The 16,366-nt window shown below is 37.0% G+C and overlaps 1 protein-coding gene across 1 annotated transcript; it reads right to left on the minus strand.

The window, feature by feature from the left end:
- Nucleotides 1-1,893: 1,893 nt before the first annotated feature.
- Nucleotides 1,894-7,578, minus strand: LOC127839610 (uncharacterized). The gene is made up of 4 exons (XM_052367998.1): nt 7,452-7,578; nt 5,289-5,435; nt 2,413-3,768; nt 1,894-2,054 (listed from the first exon to the last, which is right to left on the minus strand). Exons 1-4 carry the CDS (start codon nt 7,576-7,578, stop codon nt 1,894-1,896), a joined length of 1,791 nt encoding a protein of 596 aa, XP_052223958.1.
- Between the last annotated feature and the right edge of the window lie 8,788 nt (nt 7,579-16,366).

Raw genomic sequence — 16,366 nt, forward strand, 5'->3', positions numbered from 1 at the left:
TTTATATTTAGATCTTCATGAAACTTGCTCTGATGATGTGTCCCAATGGTATCTTGGATGAGTTTTAAAATGGTAACCTTTGCTTGAAAAACATGGCTACCAAGGGGCGGGGCATTTTTCCTTATATGGCTATATATGGCTATAGTAAAATCTTGTTAACACTCTTGAGGCCACATTTATTGTCCAATCTTTATGAAACTTGGTCAGAAGATTTATCCCAATTATATCTTGGACAAGTTTGAAAATGATGCCGGTTGGTTGAAAAACATGGCCGCCAGGGGGCGGGGCATTTTTCCTTATATGGCTATTGTAAAACCTTGTTAACACTCTAGAGGCCACATTTATTTTTCGATCTTCATGAAAGTTGGTCAGAAGATTTGTATTAATGATATCTTGGATGAGTTCGAAAATGGTAGCCTTTGCAGCGGGCTTTGCTTGAAAAACATGGCTGCCAAGGGGCAGGTCATTTTTCCTTATATGGCAATATTTAAATCTTGTTAATCTTGGACGAGTTTAAAAATGATGACGGTTGGTTGAAACACATGGCCACCACGGGGGCGGGGAATTTTTCCGGATATGGCTATTGTAAAACCTTGTTAACACTCTAGAGGTCACATTTATTTTCCGATCATCATGAATCTTGGTCAGAAGATTTGTCCCAATGATATCTTGGATGAGTTCGAAAATGGTTTTGGTTGTTTTAAAAACATGGCCACCAGGGGCGGGGCATTTTTCCTTAAATGGCTATAGTAAAACCTTGTTAACACTCTAGAGGCCACATTTATTGTCCAATCTTCATGAAATCTGGTCAGAAGATTGGTCTAAATGATATCTTAGATGATTTTGAAAATAATTACGTTTGCTTTAAAAAGATGGCTTCCAAGGGGCGGGGCATTTTCCTTATATGGCTATAGAAAAATTGTGTTAACACTCTAGAATCCACATTTACTGTCCTATCTTCATGAAACTTAATCAGAAGATTCATCCCGATTATATCTTGGATGAGTTCAATGGATGATGCCGGTTGGTTGAAAAACATTGCTGCCAGGGGGCGTGGCATTTTTCCATATATGGCTTTAGTAAAACCTTGTTAATACTCTAGAGGCCACATTTATTTTTCGATCTTCATGAAACTTGGTCAGAAGATTTGTCCCAATCATATCCCGTTATCTCAGGTTAGCGACTTAAGGCCTTTCATGCCCTCTTGCTTCTAGACGCTAGGCATAAATGGATTAACGGATTTTTTTGCAGTGATTAAAATGTATATATCTGTGGTGACGGGAAGGGATATTTCTATAGGGATGGGTAAATGTTGAATCATAACTGCAATTACGTTGCGAATCTATTTAAAAGAGAGAACAACACACATTCGAATATATATAAAGCACTCTTAGCATATACACAAATGTGTCTAAAATTGCGCTAAATATTCGTCACAATCCCAGCACGAAAAACACAAATAAAATAACTCATTCACAAATGGACATTTATCATTTAACATGATCAATATAAACTATCGCCGTTCCATATATAATTCAATTCTATAGAATTCAAAATAAAAACTAAAGAGTGTATAGAATTTCACACATAAACTAGAATTGCATTCCGAACTGAGAGACTTCAATGTAATAAAACCTGGCATCAACGTACAATACATTACTGAAAATTAAATCACGTAGAATCATTTAAAATGAAACTAAATCAGTCCATACCATGACAGAAATCTACAAAATACCAAAATATGATTCAATATAATAAGCACGTACGACTTATTTGTATACGCAATAAAAATAGTTTCCAAAATGGATAGTTAAACAAAATAAAGATTAAATCTTCAAAATAGACAATAATGACGGCATGGTTTCTTGGCATTTAATGTACTGTAAAAGTTAATTAGCTGTCAAGATGGCTTTTTCGCTTCGGGGTCGTATCAATGGCACCCTGGTTCTCACCTATGAACTGTAGACAGAACATGATAACACCACCTAGCAGCGACATGGTTCCCAGCAAGTGATAGGAATACACGTAGGAACCGGTGAAGTCACGCAGCAGACCTGAAACAAGGATTTGATCATCGAGTCAAGTTCTTACTACGACCTCGGCACTGACAATAACATCGATCTGACAACATTCATGACTGTATAAGGTACATACTTTTCGATGAAATGCCGCAACAATTTGTAATCTGAGTGAGAAATTTCAATAATGATGAGCTTTCTTTTTTCACAATTGTTAAAAAATACTAAAACGATATTTAAAGAATCTAGTGTCGATAACTAATGCGCCAAGAACAATAGTTATATTTAAAATACAGTTGGTACATAGAGAAGCTTTAAATCATATGAAATTTCTGGATTAGAAAGGACGCGGCGTTACGCTCATATACCCTGATTTTTTTAACAGATTACCTACCTACTAAATAAAACGTGAGTGCTACGGATGATCCATGTACGAGCGCATTAATGCCGAGGACACTCTTGAGTCGCTCTACTGACATGTAGTCCACGATGATCACAGCGTAGAGCGAGAAGTACACGCCATTAACTAGTCCCAGTAACACCGCAAACGCCATCAAAGCGCTGAACGAGCGAAACCAACGCAACATATGAGACGCCAGGGCAATAACCATAGCTGACGCCGCAACCATGGTAGACCGCCGCGCGAACTTGCTGTCAGAGATGAACGCGGTGGCTATTCGCGCTACGAGATCCACTGAATTGAAGACAGTAACCAACAGAGCCAAGTCGCTCGTGTCCAGTCCGTTTTCTTTAGCGTACGGCGCTATGTAGATAGTACTGAGCATTGAAGACGGGCATTGCAGCATTGCAGATAGTTGAAAAGCGATGCATATCGGCATTTTTATGGTTTTTACGTCGAACATTATTGTTAATGTCTTTATAAAGGCTAAGCAACGAGATGCTTTAGGAGACTCATTTTCAGGGGAAACGTTCAGCTCCTGAATCGACTGTATACGTAACGGGCCGTAGGAAAGATTTAGTGCTGAACCGGATATATGGTCTGCGTTTGCAAAAATGGACGCCGACGATGAATTAACACTAGTGACGAGATCTTTTAAACTATGTATCATATTGTTGCTTGCATCTAGTTCAAAGCTACGAGAGCTGCTCTTATCAGTTTGAGTGTCATTTGACGAAACCACGTCAATATTTCTTGAACCTATGTCATCGTTTTGTTTGCGGAAGTTCTCCTTTCCAGAATCGCTATAGCTTCTTTCTCGATAGAAGTACTCTTGAATCAGTGGAGAATCGCCATTCATCCCTAATGCCGTGTTCTCACCAAATTTGGGATGGATTTCCAACTGTTGATCCGCAGTCCTGCATATGCTCGGCCCCGTTGTTTTTGGCTGTAGGCCTTCATGCTCGATCCGATCTCCCCTCGTCTCATTCTTTACATTTTTTAACGTTGCCATTGCATTATCCCCAGTCTGGCGCTCATCGGACGCTATCAACACTCGCGTCTCTTTACTGTCACCACCGCTGATGCCGCAGCGGCGAGATCGACTCGTATAGAACGTCGTTGGCCGGAAGAGCGCGGCGCTCACGCATCCATTCAAAAGGAGCGCCGCCATGATTAGTAGACAACCGTTGTAGCCGAGGTGTTCTAACATGGCGGTCTGGAGAGGCGCAAACACCAGACCGCCGACGGAACCCCCGCAGATTGCCAGGCTGTTGGCCAGCCCACGACGTTTATTGAAATACAGGCTGACCATCGTCAGCGATGTGGCGATGGAGAATGAATTGCCGACTCCTTTAAATATTCATGTTCAATAATAGGTATTTATGTAACGGCAAAACTGTAGTAATTCTGTTCAATTATTGATTTATTATTGTACAGGGTACCGGAGATGATGAGCTCACTGTCCTCTTGAAATTCGCTTAATTCATGAGAAAATTTAACCCCGATTACAAGCGAAAACAATTGTATGACGAAGAATATTAAAGACGATGAAAAGTTCTATATATCATTATTTAAGAAATAAACCAATTTGACCCGATGTTTGTAAGATAAGCAAATAGTTTTGTTCATTTTATTTTCCTGGCAAACTAAGAAACCTAAATAATTCCAGGTTGATTTCTTTTTCCCATGCACAAACATTCGAAATAGTATACACTATCGCGGAGGAGGGGGGCATGCGTATACTGGAGATAACTGCGTTTAAGTGAAATTAGTTGGAACTGACTTACAAAAAGGCGTCTATATTTGGCTTTTCGTGAAAAAGTATGGTGTATATTCACTCGGTACGCCAGTGTATAGTAATATTTCGTTACAATAAAAACGAATACTCCATTTCGGCTCTATGGTGTTGGTGCTGCTTCCCTTAGATGTTTGTGTCAAGATTGTAACAAGAATAAACAAATTATAAACATTAACAATAATATCAGTGAAACTGATGGATTCTCGCCGATGATGCGCTTTGTCAATCTATGTGTTAATAACCACCTTACAAATCTATTATAAGCCTCGGTGACCTTGACCTTGACCTCAGTGACCTCAAACCTCATCGAAAGGTAGAGGTCAATGCAAGGTAGCTACATGCCAAATATGTAAGAGATCGGTAAAATATTGAAGGCGCTATGAGAAACTGTAACAAAATTGTGACGGAAAAATCTATTATTAGCCTCGGTGACCCTGAACTTGACCCCAGTGACCTTCAACCTCATCAAAAGGTAGAAGTCCATGAAATGTACCTGCATGTCAAATATGTAAGAGATCGGAAAAATATTGAAGGTGCTATGAGAAACTGTAACAAATTTGTGACGGAAAAATCTATTATTAGCCTCGGTAACCTTGACCCAAGTGACCTCAAATCTTATCAAAAGGTAGAGGTCCATGAACGGTACATACATGACAAATATGTAAGAGATCGGAAAAATATTGAAGGTGCTATGAGAAACTGTAACAAAAGTGGGACGGACAAATCTATTATTAGCCTCGGTGACCTTGATCTTAACCCAGTGACCTCAAACCTCATCAAAAGGTAGAGGTCCATGCAAGGTACCAACATGCCAAATATGCAAGGGATCGGTAAAATATTGAAGGCGCTATGAGAAACTGTTACAAACGTGTGACGAAGGGAAGGAAGGAAGTAAGGGAGGAACTTCAAACTGGCATCTATATGCTCGTATATTGAGGGGAAACCGACGCCATTTTGTAAATTCCAATTAATCTCATTGAAACTTGGTCAGTTCCCGTATACGCATCTCCTACCCCCTGGACAACAGATCGACCAACATGTCATCAACGATTCCCCGAATGTAAATCGTTACCATTAAGGATACCGTAGGAGAACATGAGCAGGGAAATATTGCCGACCAGCGAGGACATGACGAAGGCTGCAGAATTCACCAGCGCCCCAATCGCCACCAGGGTCCGGCAGCTGGCCAATTTGACACCCAGCAACATCACAAGCGTGGCTGGAAAAAACGAGTAAGCGTGTCGTTTGCGGAGTGAAATACGAGTTAGCGAGCCTTGTGTAAAGTGAAATACGAGCGAGTCGTGTGTGGAGAGAAACACGATTAAGCCAGAAGTGCTGAAGTTAAAAACGACTTAGCGAGTCATGAGTGGAGTGAAATACGAGTTAGACATTATTGAGTTAAGTGAAATACGAGTTGACGTTTCGTGGCTGGAGTAAAATACGAGTTAGCGAGTCACATCTGGACTGAAATACGATGTTGCCAGTCGTGTGTGGAGTGAAATACAGGTATGCTAGTCGTGAGTGAAGTGAATTACAAGTTAGCGGGTCGTGTGTTAATAGGAAAACGAGTTTGCGAGTCGTGTTAACAGTAAAAGCGAGTAGTGAGTGAAGGGAAATACGACTTATCGAGTCGTGTGTAAAGTGAAACACGAGTTTGCAAGTCTCGTGTGAAGTGAAATACGATTTAGCGAGTTTTGAGTTGACGTTAATACGAGCAGGTGAGTCATGCGGAGTGAAATACGAGGTCACGAGTCTATAGTGACGTAAAATACGAATTGGCAAATAGTGAGTTATGTGGAATACAATTTATCGCGTCATGTGAGGAGTGAAATACACTTTAGCCAGTCGTGGTTTTAGTGAAATACGAACTAGCAATTGGTGTGTGAAGTAAAATACGAGTTATCGAGTCATGAGTGGAGTGAAATGCGAGAAAGCAACTCTTCAAAACGAGTAAGCTGTGAGTTAAGTGAACTACGAGTAAGCGAGTCGTGAGTTATGTTAAGTACAAACAAGACTATTGCAAAGTAATATGGTCTCCTACCTGTAAAACTCCACCATTTTCAGAAATATGTCTAGTCTATTTGTTTCCATAGCAACCAGAATTCTTGACGTAGGAACAAAATGATATGACATGCATAATCTCCATATTGTCATCTATCCATGTTTCAAGTTTCATGAAAAAATATGAAGACATTTTAAAGTTATCGCAGGATCGACCATTTTCAGCAATATTTCTAGTCTATTCGTTGCCATAGCAACCAGAATTCTTGACGTAGGAACAAAATGAAATGACGTGCATAATCTCCATATTGCCATTCGTATATGTGTCAAATTTCATGAAAAAATATGCAGAACTTTTTAAGTTATCGCAGGATCCAGAAAAGTGTGACAGACTGTCCGACTGACTGAGAGACTGAAAGACCGCAAAACATAAGTCCCCTCCGGTCTCAATAGTAGGGGACAATAAGCAAGTCGTGAGTGACGAAAACACGAGTTAACGAGATGCGAATGGAAGCATGGAAATTGCTGAAATAAATCACAACAAGAACCAACATTTACAGGAACAGCATCCCAATCGTGGCTTAAATGCGAGTTAGCGCGTGGCGTTGACATATTGCAGACGGACATCGCCACCCGGCCAAATATTTTTAAGAAAAGCAAATGCTTATATAGTAATTTAACATGCATGAGTGCGCATTTTTCAAATAAGTTGTGTTATTCCGTTGACATACTGACACTTTTTTCTACGTAGCGTGTTATAATGATAAATACCAAAACAATGGTATACAATCTTTATCAATGCTTTTAAATGACAAATACATTCACTTTGAATATTCTAGGTATGTATAAACACTTCTTGAAAAAATCGTTCCTCTGCGTTCATATTTGGTTTGCAATATCAAGAATTTATCGTATCGTGGCGCGACATGACGGTAAGTTAATGGTCGACGGTTGTTATTTACAAAGTGAAAGCTTGCATGATTTAGTTTGTGTTAAAAATAATTATTAGATAATTATGACGTGTACATAAATCTGGGCTTCTTACTCGTTTACCGGGCTGCCAAAGTACTAAAGATAGTTGCCCGCCTAGGCGACATACCGTAAAAAGTAAGTTTCTATCTCTGACATTACTATTGTCTTACCCACAGTGCTATTTATTAAGTAAATGATCGGTGCATCCAGTTTGCCTCTTCCTAGTACGCGAATTGTTAACATGGATTGCAAATATTCTTACCAAATATGCTGTATGTGAAGTTTTGAACGGTGGACAAGAGTGACGTCGTCGCTGACGTAGACTGGAAGCGTTCTTGGAAGGCAACGAACAGGATGCCAGACGACTTGATGACGCCAACATTCAGCATGATATTCAACGTGGCTCCTGAAAACGCACGTGGAATACACTTTTTTTCGAAATTCACCTTACTTGTGTAACACAATACATAAAAACAAAGGGCAATTACTCTTATTTAAGAAAGTGTAGTGTTGCGGTTCTAATGCACGGCACTTTTCCTCATTGATATATATACACTCATGGTGTTTCATGTTGAAATTAAGTATTGTAACTGAGATATTGTCCTGCACAATTGCATCATACAAAAACGACAAAGGCCAATAACACTTTTTTTCAAAATGTGTAGGGTTATGGGTCTCCTCATTGATAAATATACACCCATACAATTTCATGTTGAAATCTTGTATCGAAACTGCGATATAGCCCTACAAATATTGTTACAGACAGATAACGCAAACAATATATCCTTCCGGGGGAGGGGGGGTTAAAAACATAAAGACATTAAAGAGGCCGTCCAACAGATTTTGACATGTATTGAAGCTTTTCATTAAATGCTTTAAATGCTTTATATTGATAAATTTAAACATTTAAACTAAAAATCTCCAGTGAAAAAAAAAAAGAATACAATTTAAAAAAAGAAAGAAAAACAAAGTAACTATCAACAGGGCTCGAACTACTGACCCCTCGATTCCTGGAGTAAAAAGCCTCCCGCATAGAATACTCGACCATCTACGCTCGTCTTCAGAGCGGATGTATTGTTTAGCTATGTAAGCAATCCTCGCAGTTTCCCAAAATATCGAATCGCGTCGATACGACGCTTTATCTGTTAGAAGGCCCCTTTAAGAGTTAGACAATTAAACAGTTCTACTAGTTTTTATAAGAATTCACACCGACTTTACTTGTAAGAATGTATCGTTGGCAAAACGCGATTGGAATTCACGGACTTGTTTTAACCGATAAGGATGCCGTAATGTGAACAGCAACAATATTTTAAATAATGCACGACAATATGCGATGCTTAACACATGTTCAAGTCAGCTCATCATAGGTGTAACTTCTATAACGTGTTTAACTGACACGCATTCACTGTAGTTTTAGCATGCAAACGAAGAACTAATATTTTCATATTTCATCTCTAGATCTTGTCTTAACACCAATGTCTATTCTTCACAAAAATGTTTAGTAATATGTGGGTGGGGAAATAACGACATTAGAGCCAACGTCTGTTTTGTGTGTTACTCGTTTAAGACACGTGCTAGACGTGCGGTACTTGCTGGTTTAACACTACATGGGTACTTTGGCGAGCAACCAGTCTTCAATCTTTATCCTGAACATATACTTCTTGTTATCAGCTATTAAAATAAATATGTATTTAGATCAATTTAAAAAAAATCAATATTGTTCCCAGGGTTGCATGTGCAGCCCAAGAATACCACAATAGTGCTGCAAACAGGCACACATAAGTAGCTTATTTAGGGGAGTAACTGGCCATTGATCATAAACAAAGAGTTTTATATACAGAAATGTTCGCCTGGGTCTGTAGATTATGTTATGAGATTTCATTTGTTCGAAAAATGCTGGAGGGCTTCAAAATCCAAGATTGCGTCCAAGATGGCCGCCAAAAGTGTCCTACTCACTGTTTACATTACAACTTTTATTTTATGTAAGGGAAAATTGCTATCCTCCTTCTTAATCAACATTAAATGAAAGGGGTGTGTATCTTAAATGCTTTATTCACCTATAACCATGTAATTGTATGCATTTGTGTGCATATTTTACTGAAAATCAGCAAAAAATGCTCCAATTTTGGGGGCAAATTCTAATATCTTTATGTATAACTATCAAGTATTTGATTAAAATGTACTTGAAATCAGGTAAAATTAATAAGTGTATTAATATCCTTAAAAACAAATGAAAAAGAAAACTTTATGGTCAAGAATACGATCCAGATATCATTAAATAATATTTTAATTGATGAAGTGATTTGTAACTGTACTTTCATTTGATACATTGTGTTAATGCATAGCTTAAAACTTAAATTATGATTTTATACCAGTAATATGTTATCCATTTAAATGAAATTATATACCATTTTTATGAACTGAGTCAACTATGAACTCTGAAAGCTATGACAACTGTAATAATATAAAGAATTATTTGATTTTAGATACTAAACATTTGTTGAGTTACTCCCCTTTGATATAAATTTACCAAACATATAAAAGTTAGCAGACATCTATGTCAAACTTGTTTTGTCATTTTCACAGTTTTCATTTCCATGTACATATAATATGGTAAGTATTTAACATGTTTATTCATTGTTCGTTTCATAACTACATGCTATGTTTATAGATTTTAATTGATAAAACATTTTCTCAAACATCATCACAAGGAAATTTGTCTACAATGTCATTGATGTTATTCATCACATATATTTACTAAAATCCGTTTGAATACATGCACAAGTAGTGTGCGTGAAAATTTAAAACCCTAACATGAAACCTACACTGTTTTTTTGTATTTAATAAGAGGTGCTAATATTTGTTATTCCAAAACTTGAGTAGTACTCGGATAGGTACTAGTAAGCGGACATTGTTTTCACTCATTTTATTATCTTGTAAATTAACTTGTTTGAATTTTTTATATTTTTTTTCTGTTGATGAATTATTGTGTATGCCTGATATATGTTAATTTCTTCCTATTCTAAACTATTGTTTGGAATATATTAATAGGTTCTACAAAAGAACTTCATCAGCCAAGGGAATGCCACAGTCTTCTGGGAAGAAAACATGGCTACATCTGGAGAGAGCTTAAAGATCTATTATGACTGCAAAGTAAGAAAGTATGTATTGTTAATTGTAATTCTGTTGATCCATTATTACAGTCATTTATTTAAGAAGTTTGTGTATACTAAATAGTTAGATATAAATGTACTTACGATGAGAACACAGGCAAGATATAATTATTATTAAATCAAAGATGATTTTTGTTTGCTTCAAAAAAATGAAGCAGAGGAGTGTACTGAAGACATATATGACAACCATGTGGTGATCCTGGTCTGGTATGACAATGATAATGATATTCATAAAAATCATAGTTTGATTTCTCTCAAACATGATCATTGAGAGTAGAACATTAATGTCACTTCAAATTCTCTATTTTCTGCAAAGGATTTCATATGTATTTCTGTTTTTCAGACCCAGATGGTCCTTTGATGACTCAACAATGGATGCCAAGGAAAACACAAGAACACCGTTTTAAGACGAGGTCCACTTTTGAGAACTATGAATGGAAATCATAGTGCTTCATTTGTAGCGAAAAGTGCAGCCGTCATAGAGACAATACATCAAGAGGTTTAAGCAGAAGTTGGTCCCTAGGGCCAAACAAAAAAATTGTGTGTTTCGGGAAACGGCTGAAAAAAAATTAGGTAGGGTAGGTATATTTTTCTGGTCTTTGCGATGGCTCACATGCTTTTGCAATGGGAATATCCGGGAAAAAAAACATCGTTCCGAAGTATGCGCGTCCTAAAAATTGGACCATATTCCGTTTCTTGTTGAATTATCAAATGCGCATAATTAAATTTGTAATCCGAAACACTCTTTCCTATTTAATTTTTACTCGACGTTATCAAAATCTTCAAACAAACTGTAAATGTACAGTGCGTTTTAATCTTTTCTCTCAAGAAAAGCGCGCGCAAATTATTCCCTACATGAACAACGTCACGTCAAACGTATTAAAGCGTGCGTGCATTAAATTTCCGTTTAATGTTCCGTGGTTAATTTTAACAGAATGATATAGCGAATGTTTTGGAATTTGACATTTCCTCAAAATTAATTGCAAATCAAACACACGGTATATTTATCGTTACGGACGTTTACATAAGTCACTATTGAAACAGTTATTGTACTGTATACTGGTGCAACAGAAAATCCAGACGAAACTGGATTAAATGTTGGGTGTTGTCAAAACGAATCCCAGAATAAACCCCCTTCGGAAGAAACACCCTTCTCTAAAAACAGCATAGCGGAAGAAACTCCCTTTCACATTTTGCATAAACGGAAGTAACACCCTTCCATAGCGGAACAAACCCCCTTCCAGTTTTCAGACAGGCGGAATAAACCCCCTTCATAACTGTTATTCAAACTGTTCGAAAAACATTGACACGGAATTTGATTCACAATTTTCCTGTTTGAAGCAATAATAAACATTTTGTATATTAAACGCTCACATTAGTATCACTACATTATATATATATATATATATATATATTAGAGACAAAAAATAAACTGTGCAGTGACAATCTTGTCAAGCTCGTATGTACCAATAGGGGTCGTCGCCAACCGGGTTTCATGTTTTAGTTGTATACGTATACCAGGTCACTTTTATCTACTGAAAAGCATTTAGAAAAACAAAATTATGAAAAAAATAGTGGTTGATGTATAACACAAATAACAATGTAAAAAAAGTCTTATAAGCGGTACGTTGACCATATCTTGTGTCAATTTCATAGATCTATATGTGGGCTTTTAATTGCTAATTATATTAAAAAAAAACAGATTGACATAATTATACACCGAAGTTTGACAGGGAGTTATGTAGGAGTCACGCTGTTGGGCGGTCGGTCGATTGGTTTGGCGGTTGTTTGGTTTGTTTGTTTGTCCAAATCAAATGTTTAAAGTTTGTTGAGCGACTTCATTTTTCAAGCTATTGAATCGAAACTTGGAATATGTAATCCCCTTTAAAGTGAAGATGTGCAAGACACTTTTTCATGAGCAGTGATCCACATGTTCTTGAGTTATTTAGCCTTGATAGTAAACCTATTATGGCAAACGTATACAATTTTCTCCGTTTGTGAAGTGATCTTTTTCCATATTTCTCAAGCGATAGAACTGAAACTTGAAATATGGCAATAGCATGAAGTGTATGATGTTCAAGACACAATTTTGTTTGCTGTTTCAAAGTGGTGAGAGGGTATGTTAAGTCATCTTTGTGACAAAGCTGTAGTTTATGTACGTAAAATGCATCACGTATAACGATCATGAAGTTTAAACTTAATTAGTTTTAACGCAATTCCAAATCATGGAACAATTGTCTAGAGTTTAATGGGCAGATATATTGACTTTAATTTAACATAAATGAAATAATGCATATTGCCACTTTTAACCTGACCGTGTTTTTAAATAAACCTTGTAACATTCTACTTGCAAATTATCTGATAACCTGTGTACGTATTATATTATGCTTGCAAAAACTGTGCATATTTATTTTAAATGAGACACTCCATACATATATATCAGCACATGTAATTTAATCATGAATAAGGCACAATTCTAATATTGGGAGATTTATCTCCAAGTATAAACATGCTTGACATTGATGTCAATAGATGCTACAAAGTGGTTCATTTCTGCAAGATTCTACACATCCATGTTCTCAACAAGATATTGTTCCCAAACAGTCGATACTTACAGATAATTCTTACTCACTTTAAGATAAAAACCGTCGGTGGATACCGTAATCCTGACAAGTAAACAAAGATGAGAAGCTATTTATCAAACGTGATATGGAGAATCCTCAGTTAATCTGCACTAATCGGAGCAAATTATCAGCTACATTTGTTCGAGTGGACAGAAACCAACGCGTTTATCTTGTAATCTAAAAGTGCTCAGTTTAAAAATTATTATAGGGCGGTTAACTGCATTGCTTGTAAAACTTGGTTGACAAATTAAATTGTTGCAAAATTTTGCCCAGATCTTCGACTTCAATCTGAAAAAGCCATATATACATGAACATAATTATCTGCAATTCTGTCGTGTGTGTTTCTTTCCCCATAGTAATACTGTATTCGAATAGTAAAGCTTAATGCGAGTGAACTCGTTTATATTCGAGGGTAAAGATAGCTTACTTATAGCCCTCTACTGCTTGATAACCCAAGCTAAAATAAGTCGTAGCTTGCTGATTCAAGCCGAAATAGGTCACAGTTTGCAACTTCGATGATACGCGTGTCACAGAACAGAATGCATGCTTAAAAAAACGGAGTTCGTTTGAAAAAAAGACTCTTGCTAAACTATAAGTAGTACTTATAAAACAAAGTGTCTTTTCTTTCATTGAAACGAATTTTGTTTGAAGAAAAAAAATGTGTCTGTTCAAAAGCGCTTGGTGCGATATATAGGTTTACTTATTTTTGCGTGTGTACTTAATCGATTAACTCTTAAGGCTTCTAGCACAATCGCTTGTATAATTCTATCTATGCAATTAATTATAGCAAATTGTTCGTTATTCTACCGATTACAATGCGTTTTTTTCAGTAAAGTGTTCATCTAAATCATTGTTTTTCCAAGTGTGTTTGGAATTGGATTAAAGGTAGATCCAAAATTGTGCTTCTGCTCGTTGGCGCTGTTCGGCAAATGTTGCTGTTATTTCACCCGACTTATATTTTAAGTTGTGTCCAAATACATCCTTGCTTGAAATTAATTCCTGAATCAGACAAAAAAAATATGATAAAAGTCATAAAACTTATACTCGGCGGTAAAACTATTTGGCCGCCTGTGAGAAGTTTGTTTGAAAAGCTCTCCAAAAACAAGGATATTATCATTAAGTGTGGGAAATCTTAACTCTGCACAAATGTAAAGACAATTATCCCCGTCAAGTGATTTCTACTGATAGCATGTTCTGATTTCTTCGCCAAGCTGTTTGTTTTCACTGCTGACGTGTGCACAATGATTTTATCTTATTTGAGTACACATTGCTCACGAAGACCTTTTGTGACAATATTGTGTGCGTCGTCTGTTCGTTATCATGTACCATATTAACACTTCATAGCACACATGGATTGCTCAATTTTTACGAAACTTTTTCAGCACAATTGTCGCAATTATATTTCGGACACGTCACTAGGTCAGATTAAAAAAAGGGCTTGTGAAAACTCTAGAAGAAACATGTGTTACACAATATTCATGAAGCGTACCCAGAACATGTGTTTTTATGATATATCAGCAGAGTGTTTGGAAACGATTATTGTTCGTTAAAAACATGGCTGTCTGCGGGAGGGGGGTAGCAGCTGTTATAACATGGGTATAGTAAAACCTTGTGACACTCTAGAAGTCTGATGTTTTGCACAATCATTATGAGACTTGCATAGAACCTTTTTTCAAATGCTATATCAGCATAGTTTGAAAATGGCCCTTGTCCTTTTAAAAACATGGCCGCCGTTGGGTAGGGCAGTTTTTTAATGTGGCTATAGTGAAACAAGGAGGTGAGGAAGTTGTTCGAGGCTATAGTGATATATTGTGGATGCGCTAGAAGACAATCATCATTAATTTCAATCAGAACATTTTTGAATGATATCTCGGCTGAGTTTGTAAATGATTCCGGTCTGGTTTTTCATATTTTGCGCTTGGGAAACCATGTAAACACTTAAAAACACATATCATTTTGTCCAATGATCATTCAACTTGCTCAGAACATTAGTTCTAATGATTTCGATGTCGAGTATGAAATAAGTTCCGGTCCATTAAAAAACACGCTTACCGGTTCTACTGACCTATTGTGTAGACAGCGATGTTTCAACAAAAGGGATTAAAATGTGCGAAAGCGACTCTTTGCGGATAATGGAGCGTGTCTGTCAAAATCGTCAATACTATGCGTATCCTTGGAAATTTATGAAATTCTACGCTTGATTATAGTGGGCAATCGATAATTGCCGGGCGTAAAATCGGATGATTGATAACGATAGCGGAAGTGACAAATGCACGGTTATTTTCGGGCACTATTTTTTGCAGAGATCTTTTTTTTACAAGACGAAAAAAGTAGGGTCGGGACCAAAATCGTAGGTAGGGTCGGGTTACCCGAAACACACATCTTTTTTGTTTGGCCTAGTTGAAACTTCTATATCTTCAGACTCTAAATCTATATATAGCAAAGTGTAAGATATTGCTACTGCAATAAATGGTGTAGCCCTAATTGACAGATTGGCAAGTGTTCCAAATGGTGATCTTGTAGCCATTGAGGCTCGATATCATAGAAAAAGATTGTTTGACTAAATACTACCAGTGTAATACTTATGCATTTTCCGGAAGACACCCAAAAAGGCCATTTCTGAAAACCGAACAATTTCATACACAATAATTGATGAGATAATTAAAAATGAATTTGAGCATTCTATTGTTGTTGATAAAAAGGTGTTCTTCTTTCCTACATTAAAAAAACGTTTTGTTGAAATTGCTGAATCAGAAGGATGTTCAAATGATGCAAACTCTTATAAAAGTTTCAATTTGAAAAGGTTGTTTGAAAAATTATGGCCAGAGGTATCCTTTATTCATCAGCATGAAAAGCATGACCTAGTTTGTTCGTCTAGTTTGACTATTAATGAGGCTGTCAGAAAGTCTAAGGAGATGGAACAGGTCATTCAAGATGACAATGAGTGTTCATACGATGAACTACCAGAGTCAGAGGACGACACAGATGAAGCTGTAGTTCATAAGGCGATGGGTATTTTGAGAAGACGAAGTATAGAGAATAATCCTAAATTTGATGACTTCTTTTACGCTCCAGAAGAAATCAAATTGTCAGATCAGAAGCAGTTTGTGGAGCCTCTTCTTTACAAGGCAGTGTGTTGGTTACATGACAAACATGCTACAAGGAAGCTTCTGAGAGGACCATTACAAGATGTCTAGTTGTTGTTTGTGACCTAACTACACTTGTCACGTAAAACCCATCCTCTAAACACCTGGGCTTAGGGATACACCTCAACAACGAGTTTGGCAGCCGCCATCTGATTGAAGATATGTACTCTCTTGTGCATTCCATCTCATATCCAGATCTTCGGTTATTTTTGACATCCGCAGCCCAACAGAACA

This window comes from Dreissena polymorpha, chromosome 7 (assembly GCF_020536995.1).
Source record: "Dreissena polymorpha isolate Duluth1 chromosome 7, UMN_Dpol_1.0, whole genome shotgun sequence".
Classification (NCBI taxonomy): domain Eukaryota; kingdom Metazoa; phylum Mollusca; class Bivalvia; order Myida; family Dreissenidae; genus Dreissena; species Dreissena polymorpha.

Coding starts and splice junctions, on each gene's coding strand:
- LOC127839610 (XM_052367998.1), bottom strand. CDS start 7,578: ATGCTGAATGTTGGCGTCATCAAGTCGTCTGGCATCCTGTTCGTTGCC. Junction 3,769..5,288: donor CTCCTACGGTATCCTTAATG/GTAACGATTTAC, acceptor GAATATTTAAAG/GAGTCGGCAATTCATTCTCC. Junction 2,055..2,412: donor ACTCACGTTTTATTTAGTAG/GTAGGTAATCTG, acceptor TCCTTGTTTCAG/GTCTGCTGCGTGACTTCACC.